This window comes from Chiloscyllium punctatum, chromosome 39 (assembly GCF_047496795.1).
Source record: "Chiloscyllium punctatum isolate Juve2018m chromosome 39, sChiPun1.3, whole genome shotgun sequence".
Lineage (NCBI taxonomy): Eukaryota > Metazoa > Chordata > Chondrichthyes > Orectolobiformes > Hemiscylliidae > Chiloscyllium > Chiloscyllium punctatum.
The window spans coordinates 17,169,356-17,189,131 of record NC_092777.1 but is presented as its reverse complement, the minus strand read 5'-3'; the positions used below and the strand labels follow the sequence as shown (position 1 = coordinate 17,189,131).

The 19,776-nt window shown below is 39.1% G+C and overlaps 1 protein-coding gene across 5 annotated transcripts in view; it reads left to right on the top strand.

The window, feature by feature from the left end:
- The window catches only part of mprip (myosin phosphatase Rho interacting protein), a 441,123-nt gene that overhangs the window by 221,377 nt on the left and 199,970 nt on the right, over window positions 1-19,776 (top strand). For all 5 annotated transcript variants that reach the window (XM_072558240.1, XM_072558238.1, XM_072558239.1 and 2 more), the window contains exons 6-7: window positions 13,038-13,215; window positions 14,679-15,129. In XM_072558240.1, the coding sequence (XP_072414341.1) occupies window positions 13,038-13,215; window positions 14,679-15,129 (629 nt within the window). The remainder of the gene's footprint in view (window positions 1-13,037; window positions 13,216-14,678; window positions 15,130-19,776) is intronic.

Genomic DNA, 19,776 nt, shown 5'->3' with positions numbered 1-19,776 from the left:
CCAGTTCTTATTGACTCCAGTTTTGCTTGAGCTTCACAATATCATACTCTTAGCAGCCCCAAACACTTGATATATCCTAATAAATGAAGTTTGTTATTCCTGGAACAAATGTTTAAAATCTCTTATGCATTCTTATCAATGGGGAGGAAATGGCTTAGTGGTGTTATCACGAGACTACTAATCCAGATTGTCATGGTACTAATCCACAGTGTTTCTCACCTCAATTTTGAATAAAGCAATGGTGTAGATATACTGTAGCTGGCAGAATTCCAATAAATCATTTTAAATCTGCAGCACTTCTTCTTTTGTGGTTTCCTTCTTTTAAAGCAGTATCCCTTTCCCATTTTTGTACAGAACTCAAAAATAACAAATGTACCCTTTACAGTACCTCCTGACTGTATAAGCATCTGTTTTTACGTTTGGCTGAAATCTTAATATTACACTGTGGGTTTCTGCAGTTGTAAGTTTGACTTCTGTATATGCTGTCCTCCACATGGTTCCACCATCTCTATTAGTCTTCTGACTAGATGCAATTTCTGTAAATAACTTGAGGCAGTTGTATTTTCATCTAATCTCAAAGTGACCATGAACAGAAATTAACCTGCGCTCTTCATGTTTTATCACAAAAACTGAGGTGTTTTTTGGCCATTGAGTCTAAACAGAATTTTCAAAAGCTGAGAAGTTTACTTCCTAGAACCTTTGTGGTGAAAGTGTCATCACGTCAAATAAAATCCTTTTTTATTAGTGAATGACTGGAGTTAATTTCTATGTTTCTGCACACCTTGCTGAAATGTCCTTCAACTTGTAGAGCTTTGCAAACAGAAGTTCTATATCGTGTGTTTGAAAGTTTTATCATAGCTATCAGCTGGAGCCAACTATCAAGTACATTACAGTTCCTGGGTGTATTGCAGGAATATGAACGTATGAAGAAGGCTGGGCCAGTCAGCACTTTGAGCCTGACCCAGCATGAAGATTATGACTAATCACATTTTAACCATTTTAACTGCATTACTTAACAAGACCATAACAAGTAAGACAGGAATAGGCCATTCAGCCCCTTGAGCCTACTCCGCCATTCACTAGAATCATGGCTGATTTAACAATCCTCATGTCCATTCCTGCCCTTTTCCCCATAATCATTGGTTTCCCCTCCTGATGTCTATCTATCGCAGCCTTAAATATATGTAAGGACTCTGTCCCCACAGTTCTGTGGCAAGAAGTTTCAAAGACCCTTGACTGTCAGGAAAAATTCTTCCTCATCTTGGTCTTAAATTGGCACCCCTTAATTCTGAGACTCTGCTCTATGTTTCAATGAGATAACCTCTCATTCTTCTAAATCCTAATGAGTCCCAACCTGTTTAGCCTTTGCTCACAAGACAGGCCCTCTGTACCAAGGATCACCTGAGTGAACCTTTTCTGTACTGCTTCCAATGAAATATCTACCTTTTAAATCAGGAGATCAAAACTGCTCATAGTACTCCAGATAGATCTCACCGGCAAGTTAAGCAGTTGAGGTACAACTTGCCTACTCTGAATGTAGGTTTGCTTGCTGTGCTGGAAGATTCATTTTCAGACGTTTTGTCACCATACTACATAGCATCATCAGTAAGCCTCTGGACGATGCAATGCTGATGATTCCTGCTTTGTATTTTTATGTCTGGGATTCTTTGAGTTGGTGATGGCATTTCCTGTTCTTCTGAGGGGGTGGTAAATCTGGTCCAAGTCAATGTGTTTGTTGGGAGAGTTCCAGTTGGAATGCCATAGTTCTAGGAATTCTTTTGCATGTCTCTGTTTGACTTGTCCTAGAATGGATGTGTTGTCCCAGTCAAAGTTGTGTTCTTCCTCATCTGTACATAAGGATATTAGTGAGAGAGGGTAATGTCGTTTTGTGGCTAGTTGATGTTCATGTATCCTGGTGACAAGTTTTCTGCCTGTGTGTCCAGTGTAGTGTTTGTTACAGTCTTTGCATAATATTTTGTAAATGACATTAGTTTTGTTTGTTGTCTGTATAGGGTCTTTCAGGCACATTCGCTGCCATTTTTAGTGTGTCGGTGGACTTGTGGGCTACCATGATACCAAGGAGTCTGAATAGTCTGGCAGTCAGTTCCAAGATGTCTTTGATGTAGGGGAGAGTGGCTAGGATTTCTGCGCATATTTTGTCTGTTTGGGTTTGTTGCTGAGAAATCTGCGTACTGTGTTCATTGGGTACCTGTTCTTTTTGGACACACTGTATAGGCGATTTTCTTATGCTCTACATGGTTCCTCTGTGCTGCAGTGTGTGGTGGCTCATTGGAGTAATGTTGTGATGCAGCTATAGTACTATCTCTTGTCTGAGATCCTCATGTGCCAACACACTAAACAATGAAAGCTGCTTCTTCACTTCCCTAAAGGCTACATTTTGGGTACGAGACCCCTTCTAAGGCTGACCCTTTTTCAATAACAGATGTAAGGATGCCAGGACAGTGGCCATGTTATGAATGAACTTTGAATAATAATTCACCAATCCAAGGAAAGACCTCAGCTCCAGTACAGACTTGGGAGAAGTGGCACTTTTTTGATCACCCTCCCTTTATGTTCCAATGGGTGTAACCTGGTTTTTGTCAACTCTGTAGCTCAAGTACGTCACTTGGGGTGTCTGGAACAGATCTTTCCCTTCTGAGGCAGGTACCTACCTTGGAAAAATATCTAAGGGCTGTGTCCAAGTTCTCCTGGTGCTCCTTTTGGTCTTCCCTGTTATTAGCATGTCATCCAGATAAATGGCGACCTAAGGTAGACCTTGTAAGATGATCTTCATCGTCCACTGATAAAAGGCACAGGCTAGTGATACCTGAAATAACGGTCTTGTATATTGGTTCAAACCCTTACGTGTATTAATTGTAGCATACCTCTGGGAGTCCTCATGTATCTGCAGTTGCATGTACACATGGCTCATGTTGCGAAGTGTATGTGTAAAATGGGGAAGACATTGTGTGGTCCCGTTTAAAAGATGGAGTTTTTGGCGCTTAGAGTTAAAATGGATATCTGAACGGCACTACAAAATGTAGCTAAATAGCGCCCAAATTGAAACATTTTGAATCTAACAGCCAAGCAGTGTTTTCATCAAGACAATGAGTCTTCTCAAATTTAGCCAATCAATTTAAATCAAGCACTTTGATATTGAAAACCAGTTAAATTTAAATCTGATGGTTTTGACTATCTAAAACCAACCCAATTGTAAAGAAATTAGTCGGTCATCATGGGTATAAAAAATGAAGGCATTTGGAAAATTGAGGTGAGCAAACTGCCACCTGAAGCGATAACTTTCAGCTCTCCGAGAAAGCACCATCTAATTAATAAAGGTACCGCAGCACTCTTAGCTAATATTCCAGACAGCAGAATTCAGAACAGAGGGTGAGGAGCATTCAGGAAGATGTCTCCTAGCTGTAATTTTGAGAATCTAAATTCTATTGTTTTATTAAAAATTGGGACTTATATTCATTGAAACAGCATATCATTGGGATTTTGTTTTATTCAGGGATAGTTAGTAGTTAGAGGGTATTTGTTCAGTTTGTTAGTTCTGTTAAATTTGCTCACTGTTGGAGTTAGATAAACAAATTGTTACTTGTTGATCATAGAGTGAGTAAAAAGATTTCCTTTCATTTAACGACTCCTTTATGTCAGATTTTGGGGTGAGAAGTATGTTATTCCACTTATCTCACTATTTTTAACAGATTGAGGTGAGGCAAGCTTCTCTGGGTGTTTCGGTTTTAGTTATCAGATAGAGGTCAATCTCAGTTTCATAACACTCATGTTCAGCTTCGTGAAGGATGTAGATAAGATAACTAGGAAAGGTCTTTTCTCAGGGTTGGGGTAAGTCCAAAACCAAAGGGCATTGGTTTAGGCTGAGAGGAGAAAGATTTAAACTGGACAGCGTTTTCACATGGTAAGTGCGTATGTAGAATGAACTGCCAGAGGAAGTGGTAGATGCAGCTACAGTTATAAAATTCTAAGACGTTTGGACAGTTATATGGATATGGGCCAAACACAGGCAAATGGGTGTAGTTTAGTTTAGGAAACCATGGACCAGTTGGGCTGATAGGTCTGCTTCTATGATTGCTCTTTGACTCTGTACAATATTCCTCTATGGATGATAATCCAATTCCTTCTTGAAGGCCTTGTTTGACCTGCCTTAACTACATTATCAGACAATATATTCCAGAACCTAACCACTTATTGCATGAAAAGGTTTCTCACATTTCGACTGCTGCTTTTGCCAATTACTTTAAATAGGTGCTCTTTCATTCTCAATCCTCACTGAATTTTGGCATGGGATGAGCATTCTTAAATCTAAACATACCAAGTTGTAATAGTTACTTCTGCATTTTCTCTTTTAAAAGCTCACTATCTTCCTCTGTTGAACAATATTTCAATATTATGCGATTTCCACTTCTTTTCTGATCTTTTACTTCCAAGTTGCTTCCTTTGTACATATATCCTTGTGGATGCAACTGGAAACTTAGCTGGATTATTCTTTTCCAATTGTTTCAAACGTTGAACCTCAAACTCATGCTTTTTTGCTTTTAACTATCTTGCATTTTGTTTTTGCTATTGCTTTTAAATTAAACTTTTTAATTGTTGTAAGGCACTCCAGAAAAGTCTCACTTGAGACTGGATTTGAAATCCCACAAATAGCTCTCAATTTATTATGATCTCAATGGTAGTAAATAACCTTTTAAAAGAAATACAGACTCTATGTTATTTCACTTAGTGACAGGATTTTGTCTTCGCAATCAAAACTTCTATTCAAGAATTAAAGCAGGTGTTACTTAAAACCTACACGTAATATATAATATTACACCAAAACTCTTGGCAGTTTTTGTTTTTGTTTTAAACCTTGGTTTGGCCTATACTCTAAAGAGTCTTGGTTTTCTTGCACTTCTCTTGCGACCAAACCAAGATGACACTCAGCTGTCAAGAATTCATTTTGACTCTCTGCAGTATTCTTGCTCTCAAAATTGAGATTTTTTGAGCCACCAGCATTGTAAGACGTAGAAGATTTTGGTGCAATGTGTTTGTAATGTCTTGCTTCCAGTAAATCTAATATTGAACAGTGATTGATTTCAGTTCTGTTTCTTCACAAATTAGTTATAAGAAGCTGAATCAAGGTGCAGTTACATCACTGCTATCTCAGTTTTGAATTTAGGTTGTAAGGCAATAACATGCCAGAAAATTTCCATTGTATATAAATTGAAAGTGGTAATTTTGTATTTTAAATAGTTTCCTGCCAGATTACAGACACTCAGTATCATAATCAGATATTCGATTATCTTCCTAATGCATAAAATGTAAGATTGTTTTAAGTTTTGTAATCTGCTTCGAGACATTTTCTAATCAAACATGCAGCGATGTTATTGTGTGGCTCTGGAGCAGGCCTGGATCCTGGACCTTCTGGCCCAGAGGTAGGGATACTGCCACTGTGCCATAAGAGTCCATGTAATCTACATTGTGTTGTTTTGTGATAGTGATGTAAGGCATGCTTCAGGTAAATTGCTGTTATTATCTGAAACACATTATTGGCTTTCATAGGGTGTGGCATCTCTGGCTCAATACTTAGGTGCAGTAATAGTCCAGTGTTATTACTACTGGACTGTTAATCCATAGACCTAGGTAATGTTCTGGGGACGCAGGTTCAAATCTCACCACAGCTGGTGGTGGAATTTGAATTCAATAAAAAACCTAGAATGAAACATCTAATGATGATCAGGAATCTGTTGTCAGTTGTCGCGAAAAAGTCCTTTTGGTTCATTTGTACATTAGGGTAAGAAACTGCAAAGTATCTGCTCATTTTTTTATTCTGCTATTTCTTATTCCCCTTACTACTTATCCAGTCTCTTTCTAGCAGTCTTGTATAGGCCCATTCTTGTGTCTCCTATCTTTTAGACACCTTAAACTTCCCATTAATTCTCACCACATTAATATATAATTTTTTCTTTTATGCTGTCCCTGGCCTCCATTGTCAGCCATGGTTGCCTTGTCCCCCCCTCAGTATGGCTCTTCCTTGGGATGAATATCTGCTGTGCCTCCTGAATTATCCCCACAAATTCCTGCCATTGCTACTCACCATCTTCCCATCCAGCCAACTCCACTTCATACTTTTGTAGTTACTATTACTCAATGGTAATAGTGTGATATCTGATTCAAGCTTCTCCCCTTCAAACTACTGGGTGAATTCTATTCTATTATGGTCACTGTCCCCTCTGGGTTTCCTCAACTTAAGCTCCCTAATCAAGTCTGCCTCATTACATATTGCCAAATCCAGAATTGCCTGTTCCCTCGTGGGCTCCACTGCAAGCTACTCTCAAAAAAAAAATCTTGTAGTTGTTCCAGAATTTGCTTTTCCTGAGATCTGCTACCAACCTTATTTTCCCCAGTCTACCTGCATGTTGATGTCATACCGTGATTATGTTTTTTCTGTCTTCTAATTTATTTTCTTCCCCACATCCTGACCACTGATAGGAGGCCTGTACACAACTCCTATCTGGTTTTTTCTCCCATTTTGTAGTTCCTCAACTCTAACCATATCGATTCTACCCTTCTGCGGCAATATCACTTGCTATCCATTTAATTCAATTTCTTGCAAACAAAGCAACCCTGTGCCCTGCTTATCTGCCTGTCCTTCCGATAAAACATGTATTCTTGGATATTTAGTTTGTAACAGTGATCCCTTTGCAGCCAGTTCTGATACCACAACGTCATAGCTATCAATTTTGGTCTGCACTACAAACTTATTTATCTTGTTTTGTATACTGTATGCATTTAAGTACAAGTCCCTCAGTCCTGTGTTGACTACCCCCCTCCTCATAATTGTTCCATTATCTGCTGTGCCTCAGGTTAGATTTCTGGCTATTTCTATGCTGTTTGTCCACTACTTGTTTTGGCAACTTTAACCTCTGCTGACCCCTCCCTTTTAACTTTTTCCACAGTTCTCCATGCATTGAACTCAGCCACTCCCAATCCCAGCTATACAATTTGCCAGTACTTGTGCCAAATTCAAACCTGTTTCTCCCACATCAGTCTTTGAGGCACACATTTACCTCTTTAATCTTGTTGACCCTGGGTTAAGTTGCTCATGCTCAGGTAATAATCTGGAAATTATTACCTTTTTAGTTCTGCTTTCTAGTTTAGCCCTTATCTGCTCACATTGCCTCAGCAGATCCTCTTTTTCCATCTGTATCATTGGTACATACATGGACTACAGCAACTGGATCTTTTACCCTCCCATTCCGTGTTCCTCTACAGCCCAGATGAGAGATCCTGAACCCGGCTACCAGGCAGGCAACACAGCCTTCGCGACTCTCGATCTAGGCCATAAGAATGGTTCCTATTCCCTCAGTTACAACTAAGTTTCTCATTTCTCAGCCCTCTTCAATGGTTCCCTGTACCACAGCTCTATGGTCCATTTTGCTCATCCTCCCCACAGCCCCACACACAGCAAGGACTGAGACTTCTTCAGTGGTACCTCTAGATCTCTCTACTTGCCTGACTCATAGTAACACTCTATTATTCCCTGATCACTGACTGAATTTGATATAGTCAATCTAAGGTGTGTGATTGCTTTCTGAAACATGGCGTTCAGGTAGCCACCACAAGCCCTGCCTGATGTGTCGCAAGATTCCACACAGATTCCCCAGTGGACCCTTGGAAGCAGCCAGTCAAAAGAGCAGCTCTCAACTTTAACAACCACTGGTATAGGGTGGCCATTCGCCCTTTGAGAGCACGAGTCTTGCTGCAGTAGGTGGCACAATTCTGTTACTGTGTCCATGATCTTCCTCATTTACCAGTGGCACTTAGTTTAGTTCATCTCGAGACAGTACCTCTTGGTCTTCTCAAACACCTCTGCGCACTGAGGAGAGCTTCCACTACAATCCCTCCATGTGGAGATTATTTGGCAGCAGTAGAAAATTACTGCTGGTTCTTAGCTTGCTGACATCTTATGCCAACTCCGATTCATTGCCCACAGCAATGATAACATCTGCTATGGCTGGCTCCATTCAAGGCAGTTGCAATGAAGCTGTGGCAAATATCAGAAAACAAAAAACCTTTTTTCGTAATGTAACTTTATGGCAGTCACAGCAGACCATAGGCCTTGTCACGGCAGGACATAGAGACTTCTGACAAGGACAGCTATGGAATCTTCTGTGAAGACATCTGACACAAAATCTTATGGTTTGTGCTGCATATATTTAAATGTTGCAGTATACAAGGAAATTTTAAATGTGAAAGGATGATTGCACCTCTTCCCACCCCACCCCCACCCAAAAAGAATTACCCACATGCTGTAGATATGGCATTGATGTAATAGGAGTGATGTTACATCATGTCCGCCCCCTTATCTGTTCACTGCTGCCGAACAAGATAAGCTGCTTGGGTTTCTCTGTGCTAAAAGACAAGGTGAAACAAAAGTACTGTAAGCTTCTGTGTTCTGAATGAAGTGGCAGTGAACAAACAGGTGAGGTGAGGTTGAGGTGCTGAGTGTGTAAGCAAGCGCAAAGTGAGTGAGCCCTGAAAAAGCAAGGTAAGAGTCCTAAAATGCACCCAGTTGTGATGCACGAGGCAGGTGACTGTCTTGATGAACCAAGTATCCTTTCGGCAGTTTTGCTGTGTAAAGTGCCATCAAGTTTTGAAGTGCTGAGCTATACTACAAGTTAGTTTGAGGTGTGCCATGATATGGTGAGCCTAGTGCATTGACAATGCTGATTTCTTTGGAATATAGGCATTCACTGGATTTGGAGGCACGTAGAAAATCCCAGCGTGTTGCCATCGCTAGTTAACCATCCTGATTTTCATGGCAGGAGTTGATACCATTTAGTCTCACCAGTACCTGGGAGAATAACAATGGCACATAAATGAGGACAAATGAGCTAGTAATGAGATATTAATAAATGTAAATAGGACACTTCCTTTAGTGAGATTTTCATCAAGCTGTTCAAATCTTTAAAAGGAAATTTGGACTTTTTCTTGATGTTCAAAATCTAGTTTTCATTCTCGCTGCATTTTCCCAACATTGTCACCATTGCCCACTTCATTCAGATGCTAGCAAAAGTTCGTTCTTTTATTTGTTTTCTGTTCCCTGCTTCTGCTCCAGATGATGCTGATTCTTTGGTGTACGTTTATGTGTGTGCCTTTTGGCAATGCCTCTGAGCAAATATCTCTTAATCAAATAATGCACAGTGTTAGCTGTGGTGGCTATCAATATGCAGCAGAATAGTTCCAGCACTGGACATCCAAGAGACAATAATCAGGGAAATATAACTTGTCCCAATATTCTGCTCACTTCCCACCAAGCTGCAAATTTAATTAGATGGGGAGTGAACCTGGCTCCTCAGTCATATGTCTAATCATCAAAGTAGTTTAAGTGGGTGAATCAGAGGTGAAATGGCTCATTAGTCTCTTTGAAGCACTGTCTGCTTTCCAACAAAAGCAAAAACATTTAACTTTGTCATGCTCGCCTTATTTTCTAATCTTATTCTTTGTGTTTTAAATTATTCTAAAAAGCCTGAATATTTTGTAAGGTAAAACAAAATTGACATTATACCCTACTGTACATTAATATATGAACATAATGATTTTATTATACTAATTTGAAAATAACAATGATGACTGGATTCTCTCATTTTAAAATAAGCCTGTTTTATTCACAGTATTGTTGATTATTATGTTCATTAATTTTAATGGCCTGTTATATGATGAATTTAGCAGAGGAAATTACATGATTTAGTTCAATAATATTATCTGATAATTAAACTTGCATAACACTACTGATCTGTCATTCCAAGCAACCTCGCAAGCTAACTTTGATGTTTCGGGCAAAGGGAAACATTCTGTAATTCCCAATCATTATTAAGCCACTGAACTTTTGAGTTTTATTTTGTTTTAAAATAGCTGAGGACCACAGTGCAGTGACAACTTTCTCAGAACTGACAGGGTCACTAAATCCAAAACATTAACAATTCTTTTTCTCCACAGATGCTGCCAGGCTTTCTGAGCTTTTCTAGCAATTTCAGTTTTCGTTGCTGATTTACAGCATGCACTGTCCCAAACAGCAATAACGTAGTCATGATTTAGAGATGCTGGTGTTCAACTGGGGTGTACAAAGTTAAAAATCTCACAACACCAGGTTATAGTCCAACAGGTTTAATTGGAAGCATTGGCTTTTGGAGTGATGCTCCTTTATCAGGTGGTCATGGAGGAGCAGTGCTTCCAATTAAACCTGTTGGACTATAACCTGGTGTTGCGTGATTTTCAGCACTAATGTAGCTCACATCCTCCGTCACTAGTGTTGTTTTCTTTAACTCACACTTCATTTCCACTCACTTCTCACTACCTGTCAAATAACAATGTGATATGTGATCCTACAGTTTTTAAAATCTTAGGCTTGTTCATTGGCGTCACCAGTAAGATTTCCATGACACTTCCTGCCAATTAAACTACTTCAGGTGATCACAGTAAACATTAGGCAGTCTCACATCTTTCCACTTACTTTTTTATTAATGCCAGTGAAAGAACCTGACAAGCTCAATTTTGACCTGTTGCAGTGATTTTGCACTCCCTGCCAATTTTCAGCAATTCTCTGTGAAAGTAAAGCCTCCTAGCATCTAGCCTACTTTTAATGCTTGATTGGTTTAGTATACATGATTCCTCTTTTTTTTTTCCTAACACAATCAATTCAAGTAGGTTGTCCACACGTGCTGTCAGTATTTCAGACCCTTGAATTAAATTGCCAGTGAGTCTGTTTTTTTTTAAAAAGACCCTGTCGTGATAACTAACAATTTTAAACTGAGTCTGGGGTCAGACTGGTTATTGAAAGGGGAAACATCCAAAAATGACTGCAGCTTTATGGTTTATCTTGAGGCAGCAATGAAGGGCTAGAGAATGGTGTGTGTGTGTAGACTGGTTGAGATGTTTGAGGGTAATGGAAGAGGGTTCAGGAGGTGTGGTTTAGAGATCAGGACAGATTTGGAAAGAGTGTGGTGTTGAGTTGAAGATGAAGAAGTCTGTGATGGGATGCTTTTTGGAGAGAGTTTGTAGGAGTGTTAATGATATGCAAGTTAGCTTGTTGCACTCGGAAAACTCTCCAGCGACACTTGGCTCTGAAAGAGTGCTGTGAAGTTACATATCTGATGCATTTGGTTCTTCTCACGTTTTTACTTGTCAGATGTCCTAAGATAAAATGGTTTGAAAAGTGAAATCATGTTAAAATGAAAGTATAGCACATGCTTTAAAAGGCTTCAACAGCTTTATCTCTCAATGACAAATTAGTAACCAGCCATTGACCTGCCTCTATTAAATTGGAAGTTGGTGGGTTTCAGGAAATTTTGATTCCTGTTTCAATTTTAAGCGTTTTTGTCTGTCCTAAACCAAATTACCATTTTTTTGGAAGTTGAAACTATTTTCTAGAATTGTTATGCTAGATTGTGTTCACGATATATACTAATATTCTGTGCCCTTGCAGCAACCTCTTGGGTTTTGTCCTGCATCTTCAGCAGCTCATGAATTAATTCCCAAGGTTCCTTCCTTAATTTGTAGACTTCAATTTAGAATTGAGCTTTGACATATGGTTGCTCGGCGACAGCCATGTGCAGGAAACGAAATGGCATCTGCCAGACATAGACCTGCAAACATAGACCCATTTCACTTCCATGTAAATTGCAGTCTGATTCATTCCATTCATGGAATAACCTAGAAATTGATGTCAAAGCATTGCTTTAATTTACTGGAAGGAGAATTTTACTTTGTGCCTCAACAGTTTATAATCTTAGTCATTAAAGAAGTCTCTGCTGAAAAGTGATCTTCGGTATGCACAAAAGAAATCAGGCATATTCTGTATTGGAAAAACAAGATGCCCATTTGCAAAAAATGCTTGAGGTTTGTGTATTTTAAAAACTATTCTCTCCAAAAAATGAAGGCTGCTGTAAACCCAGAAGAAAAGTTTTATTGGGGATATTTCAAAAAATGTTTGGACCAAGAATCATAGTATCAGATTATGGTGAGTCTCTTTACTTTCCAGTTAGCAAAAACTTTGTACATTTTCCATTGAATTGGGAAGACCAGTGGATGTGTCTCAGTGGGACTATGAAGGACAGACAGGCACACAGTGATATGACTAGAATGTATGAGGTTTGCTGTCACCCAAATCTTCCTCCCTTCATGGAACTGAGCGAGTCTCAGTTCTATGATGTTCCTGGAACCGAAGTTCTTGGTAAAGGCAGTGCTGCTTATTTAAATAGATAATTTCAATCATCTATCATCTTGATAGATGAAATACCAAAATCAGGAAGCATTGAAAATATGGAGGGCAAATGGTTGGAGGAGAGAAGTAGAAGCAGGCTTTTTTTCCTGATTTCTGCAGACTTGGATATTCTGCCCACAGAAACAACCTGATGCAAATATCAATCTGATTAGTAAATCTGAAGATGTGTTTGAGGCTGTGAAGAGGATGGAATTGTTTGAAGTTAATTGCTTTCATGGAATTCCTACATTGTGGATGGAACAGGCCATTTGGCCCATTGTGTCCACACTGACCCCTCCCCCTACCCGGTAACCCTGCATTTCCGATGACTAATCCACCTAACCTACACATCCCTGGACACTGAGGAGTTTAGCATGACCTATCTTATCCAACCTGCATATCTAGAACACCAGGAGGCAACCCACGCAGACTCTGGGAGAATGTGCAAATTCCACACAGTCACCCAAGGCTGGAATCGAACCTGGGCCCCTGAAGTTGTGCATAAATAGCTTTGTAATATTAAATGTTTTCTCTCTTGAAAGGCCTTTCTTGAAACCTGGAAGATAAAGAGATGGATAGATTCTGGATTTGCTTTGATTTATTCAAATAATTGACATTTTTTTACAGGATCAAAGCCTGCTTGAGCCACAAAGCATTTGGTTGCTAGCTCTAAAAATAGAGTAAAACAGAGTAACCAAGAATCAGTAGACTATGTGACCAGCATGTATTCCTCCTAATGTTTTCCCCCACCCTCTTTCTGTGACATCAGGAGCCTGGGCCAGCTAAAGTAGCAGTGACAGGTTCAGGGATCCCTGATCCAGAGAAGATTCCAGATTCGCGGTCCAGCCTGTGGCAGGAGGAGTTTCATGGTAGAGATGTGGAGACAACTCAAAATTGGCCAGTTCCTGATGGTGGTTCTCACGGAGGACTGTTTTCGTTGAGAGAGGGTAAGAAAAGTGCATGTCTTTTATGGTAACTCCTCAGTGCTGCAAATTTAAACTGTACAGTTCAATTTCATTTTGTTTACATTTATTTTATTAAATTGTTATTTTTCAGGTTAGTAATTCATGAAATTATTAGGGTTGACATTTTTATACTTAAACTAAATTATTTTTAAAATCTGAACTTATTGCTATAACTTCCATTGACTTGAATGTTGTTTGTGCTCAAAGGACTTGGGATTTTTAAATCCCATATTTGCTTTCTGTCCAGAATTTTGCATACAGTACAACCTTGATGATCCAAATGAGGTGGGCAGGGAGTATTTTGTTTGGATAACTGATTGTTCGGGTAATCGATCTGATCGTAAGCAAGCGGTAATTTGTGTGCCAGTTATCCGAGCATGCCTTGGTTATTTGGCTATGCATGCCATAATGCTGTTTAACTGATCGCTGAATGCTGAGTTGCCTAATGCAGTTTTTACAGGACCTTGAGATCTTGTTTGGATAATTTGGATAATTGATGCTCACATAATCGAGGTTACACTGTAGTCTGCCCACATCCTCCAGTTATAATTGCAATTATTCATCTTTTTTACTATTCAATTTGCTGTTAGGTGGCCCAAAAGGCCTTTGGTCAACTGAGCCTGTTACAAATTAATTGCAGTTAAGTCTTGATACAATTCCATGCAACCAGCTTAAAAGTTTATGTTGGCCTGCTGTATCCACAAGGCTTCATTACTCCTCTATCCTTTTGACATTTTGCAGAAAACTATTTAATTGAAAACTTCTAACTGGTCACTGAAACAAACCAGCTGTACAGTTATTTTACGTACTTGATTGCAATAATTCAAAAAATCTAGATTGGTCAATGTTTTTAATAATTAAATACTTTTCCTTGTAGCAGCCGTTTATTAATGGAGTGATATTTCCACATATCAGAGAGACAGTGTGTTGATACACATACAAGTTCTCAATCAAGGAGAGATTGCACATGATAAAATCATGGTTATTGCCCATTTTTTCGCATGTAATATGTTAGACTAATACCAGCTGGTCCTGAGTGTTTCGGATAAAGGATTGCGTACCTGTATGTAGGGAATGTTCTCTGGGGTTGGTGCCCTAATATTTATATGTTCTGTTTTGGAATAGTTGCTTATAAAATTTGAGCACCCAACCCTACTATAACCCTATGTAATTTTTCAGTACAATATCTAAAACACAAAATGTCTAAGGTATCCAATGTTTCTTGTAATTTGAAATTTTAGATGTTACATTTTGAAATGGGTACATCAACTGCTGCATGAATATTACAGTAAACCTTGCTGTTTGCAAGAGGAATTAGATTCAGAGCAGGTTAGGTGAATCTTTAGGTTGTAAGAGCTCCAGATTTTCAATAGATGGGTTATTTATTTACACATGGTCATTTGTTTTAAGGGTAGTATGTATTTTAACTTTTCGTTTTTAAATAGGTGATGTCCCTCCCCTTGATGTTGTGTCTGATCATAGTTCTGTTAATGGAGATGAGGTGGATAGAGGAAGGGTGCTACCTCTTGATCAGCAGAGGCAAGAAATACGCGTCCTTTCGCCTGCCAGTAGTTCTTCGAGCAAGCACGGTATGGAACCTGGTGGCATTCCCCGTTGTCCATCACCAGTGTACAGTGATCCTTTTCCATCGGCCAGTAGTCTGTTATCCAATGGATCGCATATCAGTGGATCAATGAGCTCTTTGGATTCTGAAGCAAGTGGAAGTACAGTAACGAGCACAGATAGTCACCATGCTGAAGCTATGGCCAGCAGAGCTGACCATTCACGAGCCAATAGAGAATTTTATGAAGTTGACATGAGAAAAGTGGGAAAACGGACACGAATAAGAAGTCCAGAGAGAGGTGAAACAGACCAAGTGATTGGGCAAGATGGAAGGTAATGATGATTCTTAATTTGTAGCGTGCTAATTCCTTTGATTTTGTACAGAACTAACTACAGGCTAAGTGAGGTGTAGATGTGATTTATTTTTCTGTTTGGCTGTATTTTGGATTGATGTGATTTGTCAAGATGTTGACAAAATGATTGATCAGATAAACATTCTCATTAACCTATCCAATGTTCAACAGATTATCTTTTTAAAAATACTTTTTAAAGTGTTCTATTTTCGGATGCTGACATATGATAAACATTTTGATTGCACGAAGTAGAATTTTTATTTTTATTTCTTGCAAATATTTGTCAAAGTAACCATGCTGTTTTGTTGCTAAACCAAACCGAATTCAAAAATTATTACTGTGATCCTTGTTTTGTTTCTTTTTATTTTGTCACCTTTTAGTTTATCAAATTTTTTTGAAAGTCAAGTATTTGTAAATTTAGTTTATCCCACTCTCTTCCTTCCCCATTAAGATTTTTATGAAGTTTCTTTGTGTTCATTCTTCTGTAATTAAGCATACATATACTGCTGAGAAAGAACACAGATGATGCAGTTCCTAGCAGCATTTCATTGATACTCCTGAAAATCACAAAAAGGGATTCCATGTGCTAGCAACAATCATATTGCTAGTTTATCTTGGTTCAGAGTTTAAAACGTTACTGCCCCCTCTCCACTTTGAAAGCAAAAAGTTAACCTCTGACAATTTCTAACATTTGTTCAAATGGACACAAGTGCAAAGACTGTTCTTTCCTCGTAGCTTTCACACTTAAACCTCCATAGGGATCATGGTAGAGTCATGGAGATCTACAGCACAGAAAACGTGTTCCGACCCAATGCATAAGCAACAGAGAAATACCAGCACTAATTCAATTTTCCAGCACCAAACCTTGTATCCCTTGGTATCACATGCACATGTAAATACTACTAAAATATTATGCAACTGAAATTGAAAGTGAGGATCCTAAGTAATTTTGGGCATGGTATTCACTCATTTTTCAGCATCTCCTGCTTTTTCCTAGTTGTACAGGCTAAGACTGATTTTCGTACCCATTGGCAGCTGTGCAGGGATGAATATTCTGAAGACTGTTGATGCTTCCATCCTGATCTTTTTATTATGCAGGAAGATGAATGCCATTTGATTTTGGCCCTGATATAAAATTCATTGTGTTTACACCAAATCTTTACTAACTCAGTATCCTGTTTTCAAACTTGACTCATTGGCACACTCCACATGCTCACTTTTGAATTAAGTGTGTGGGATTGCGTTGAACTCAAGATCTGAGATGATAATCCTGATTGATAGTTCCACGCAGTACCGAGGGATTGCTGCACTCTCTTCTCTTCCTATCTTTTACTTTTGGTCTGAAGCAAAGCTTCTCATGTCCTCTCCATCATAAAGGCCATTTATTTGACACATTATTGCAACCAAATTTTGAATGACCTCCTCTTTGTCTCACTCCTACACTGTAAAGATGGCAGGGTGGCATGGTGGTTCAGTAGTAAGCATAGCTGCGTCACAGTGCCAGGGAGGCAGTGGTCCAAAATCATTTTCTCAGCAGCATAGCCAAAATGCTATTTTCTGCATGGAACCTGCCTGACTATTTCTCTCCCCGAATTAGTCATTGCTCTGTATCTGCGAGCGTTAATTTCCTGAAACCACCCACAAGTGATGAATTTGTAAGTGCGAGCTTAATAACGTTTGGTAAAAATAGGGTTAGGATCTTAGACCCCAAGGTTATTTTATGGGTTAAAATGAACAGCAAAACATCTGGAATGATAGTTGATATTAATAGAATAAAATGTTGTGGTGTATTGTAACTTGTCGATAAAGTTCTATATCAAGGACTGGGGGAAGTTATGGGTGGATAATGGGTTTGGAAGGGGAAGATGGTGCAGACATGCCTGACTTCCACCCATACCCCACCACCCTGATGATGCACCCTCCTCCTCTACCTCCATCCAGAGATGTCCTTAACCTGTCCATCCTCCCTAGCGTTAATGCCCTTGCTTATAGAGGATCAAGGGGAAGAGCTCTGTACCAAAACAGGTCAGCAGAGAAGAGCGAGATTGCTGCTTAAGTGAAAGCGGGCACGGTTAGTGAGTTTTTTTGTGGATATTTGAATGACTGGTAACCTATGATTTTGTGATGGGGAGGAATGACTAACTGTAACCCTGAAGTGTTCTTCTGTGACACTGAGCTCATCTGAGTCACTTTTTGAAAACCTTGCAACATATTCTACCATGTTCAAATGTAACATTGATTTAAGTAAAATTTTGAACCAGTCAAATGTTGAAATCCTTTAGAACTAACTATCTGTTCTCTGGATGTTACAGTTTTCACATTGCTTTACACAGTGCTACCGGATACAAAAGTAATGGGTTCCATCAGTTATCCTTTCTCTCATCAAATTCTCATCCATGTCTTTGTCATCTCCACAATTTTACGCTGTTTTTGAAATGCCTGCCATTCTCTGTAACCTTCCCATCTAGACCTCTGCTAACCTTCCTTTAAACCATGTTGCTTCCAGTTCATTAACGCCTGCGTTCATTCGTGTTTCTCAAACCTATGCTCACAATTCATTGCCTCGTTCTACCATCAGTGTAACCTTCTCTAGCATTCCATCCCTCTGAGAATACTGCATTCCTCCATCTGTGACTTCCACCACACACTTGACTACAGTACTGGGTCCACTTTCTTTTGTCATGTATAGAAATGATTTGGAGGAGAGTTTGGAAACATGGTTAGTATGTTTGAGGGTGACCACAAAAGTAGTGGTAGAGTGGACAGTGAAGAAGGTTATCTCTGATTACAAAGGGATCTTGATCAATTGGCCTTGGGCTGAGGAGTGACGGAGTTTAATTTGGATAAGTGCAAGGGATTACATTTTGGTAAAACCAGGGCAGGATTTAATACAATTAATTGTAGGACCCTGAGTACTGTTGTAGTACGGGAAATCTAGGGTTCAGGTACATAATTCTTTGAAGTTCGCATCACATACAGATTAGGGCAGTTAAAACATTTAGCATGCTTGAATCAATTGCTCATACCATTGAGTGTAGGAATTGGGATGTGTCATGTTAAGGTCATACAGGACATTGGTGAGGCCTGTTCTGGAGCATTGCGCACAGTTCTGGTTTCTCTGCTGTAAGAAGGATATTTTTAAATTGGAGAAGATTCAGAAATGATTTACCAGGGTGTTATTGGTAATGGAGGGTTTGAATTGCAATCACGTGATGAACACTCCTAAAGCTTGTGATTTCAAATAAACCTCTTAGATTATAACCTGGTGTCATCTGACTTCTGACCTTGTCCACAACAATCCAACACTGGCACCTCCACATCACAATTATAAAAATAAGCTGGGACTCTTTCACTGGAGTGTAGGAGGTTGAGGGGTGACATTAAAGTTTATAAGATCATGAGGGGCATAGATAAGGTGAATAGCAAGAATATTTTTTCTAGGTAGGGGTAATTCAAAACTAGAGGACATTTTTCTTCTCTCGGCTTAAAAAACACGAGGGGCAACTTTTTCACAGTGGTTCGTGTGTGGAATGAACATCCAGAGAAAGTGATGGATGCAGGTACAGTTACAATATTTAAAAGATATTTGGATAAGTACGTGAATAGGAAAAGTTTGAAGGGATATGGGCCAAACTCAGGCAAGCGGGATTAGCTTTGTTTGGGAATGTGGTTAGCGTAGATTGACCTAAGAATCTGTTTCCATGCTCTGACTCCGACTCCCATGCCATTAGCTAACTAAGCTCTGAGCTCTTCAAGATTTCTATATCTTGATTTCATTCTCTATTTCAAGATTATTTTAACACATTCCACTTTGATCCCCAAGCTTTTAAGCATTCCTTTGAATGTCATCATCCTTACCTCAGTGTCAGTTTATATTTTACACTTCTATGAAATGGTTTGGGATTTTTTTCTGTAAAGAAATGCTGTACAAATACAAGCTATTGTTGTTAGTATTTTACTACTTTGTAATGGGGGAGATGATGGCCTAGTGATATAATTGCTGGACCCAGACACCTAGATAATGTTCCTGGGACCTGAGTTCAAATCCCACCATAACTAGATGCTGAAATCAGTTTTTAAAAAAAATCTGGAATTAACAATCTAATGATGACCATGAATCCATTCTTTACTGTTGAAATAACCTACCTGGTTCACTCATATCCTTAAGGGAAGGAAATTGCCATCCTTACCAGATCTGGCCTACATGTGACTCCAAATTGACTCCACTTGTCGAAATAATATAGCAAGTGCTGTATTTATGCACTGAACTTTGAGGCAAGTAATTCTAACTGTGCAAATTTATCAAGCCCAAGTATTGTTTTGATTTTTAATCTTGGATCCTTTTAGAGTCAGAGATGTACAGCACAGAAACAGACCGTTTGGTCCAACTCATCTATGCCAACCTAATCTAGTCCCATTGGCCAGCACTTGGCCCATATCCCTCTTAAACCCTTCCTATTCATAAGCCCATCCAGGTGCCTTTTTAAACGTTGCAGTTGAATCCATCTTGACCACTTCCTCTGGTAGTTCATTCCAAACATGCATCACCCTATGCCTGGAAAACTTTTTCTCTGTGAACTTCATCTTTTTTTTATTTGCTTGTTCTTTTATTATAAACAGACATGTT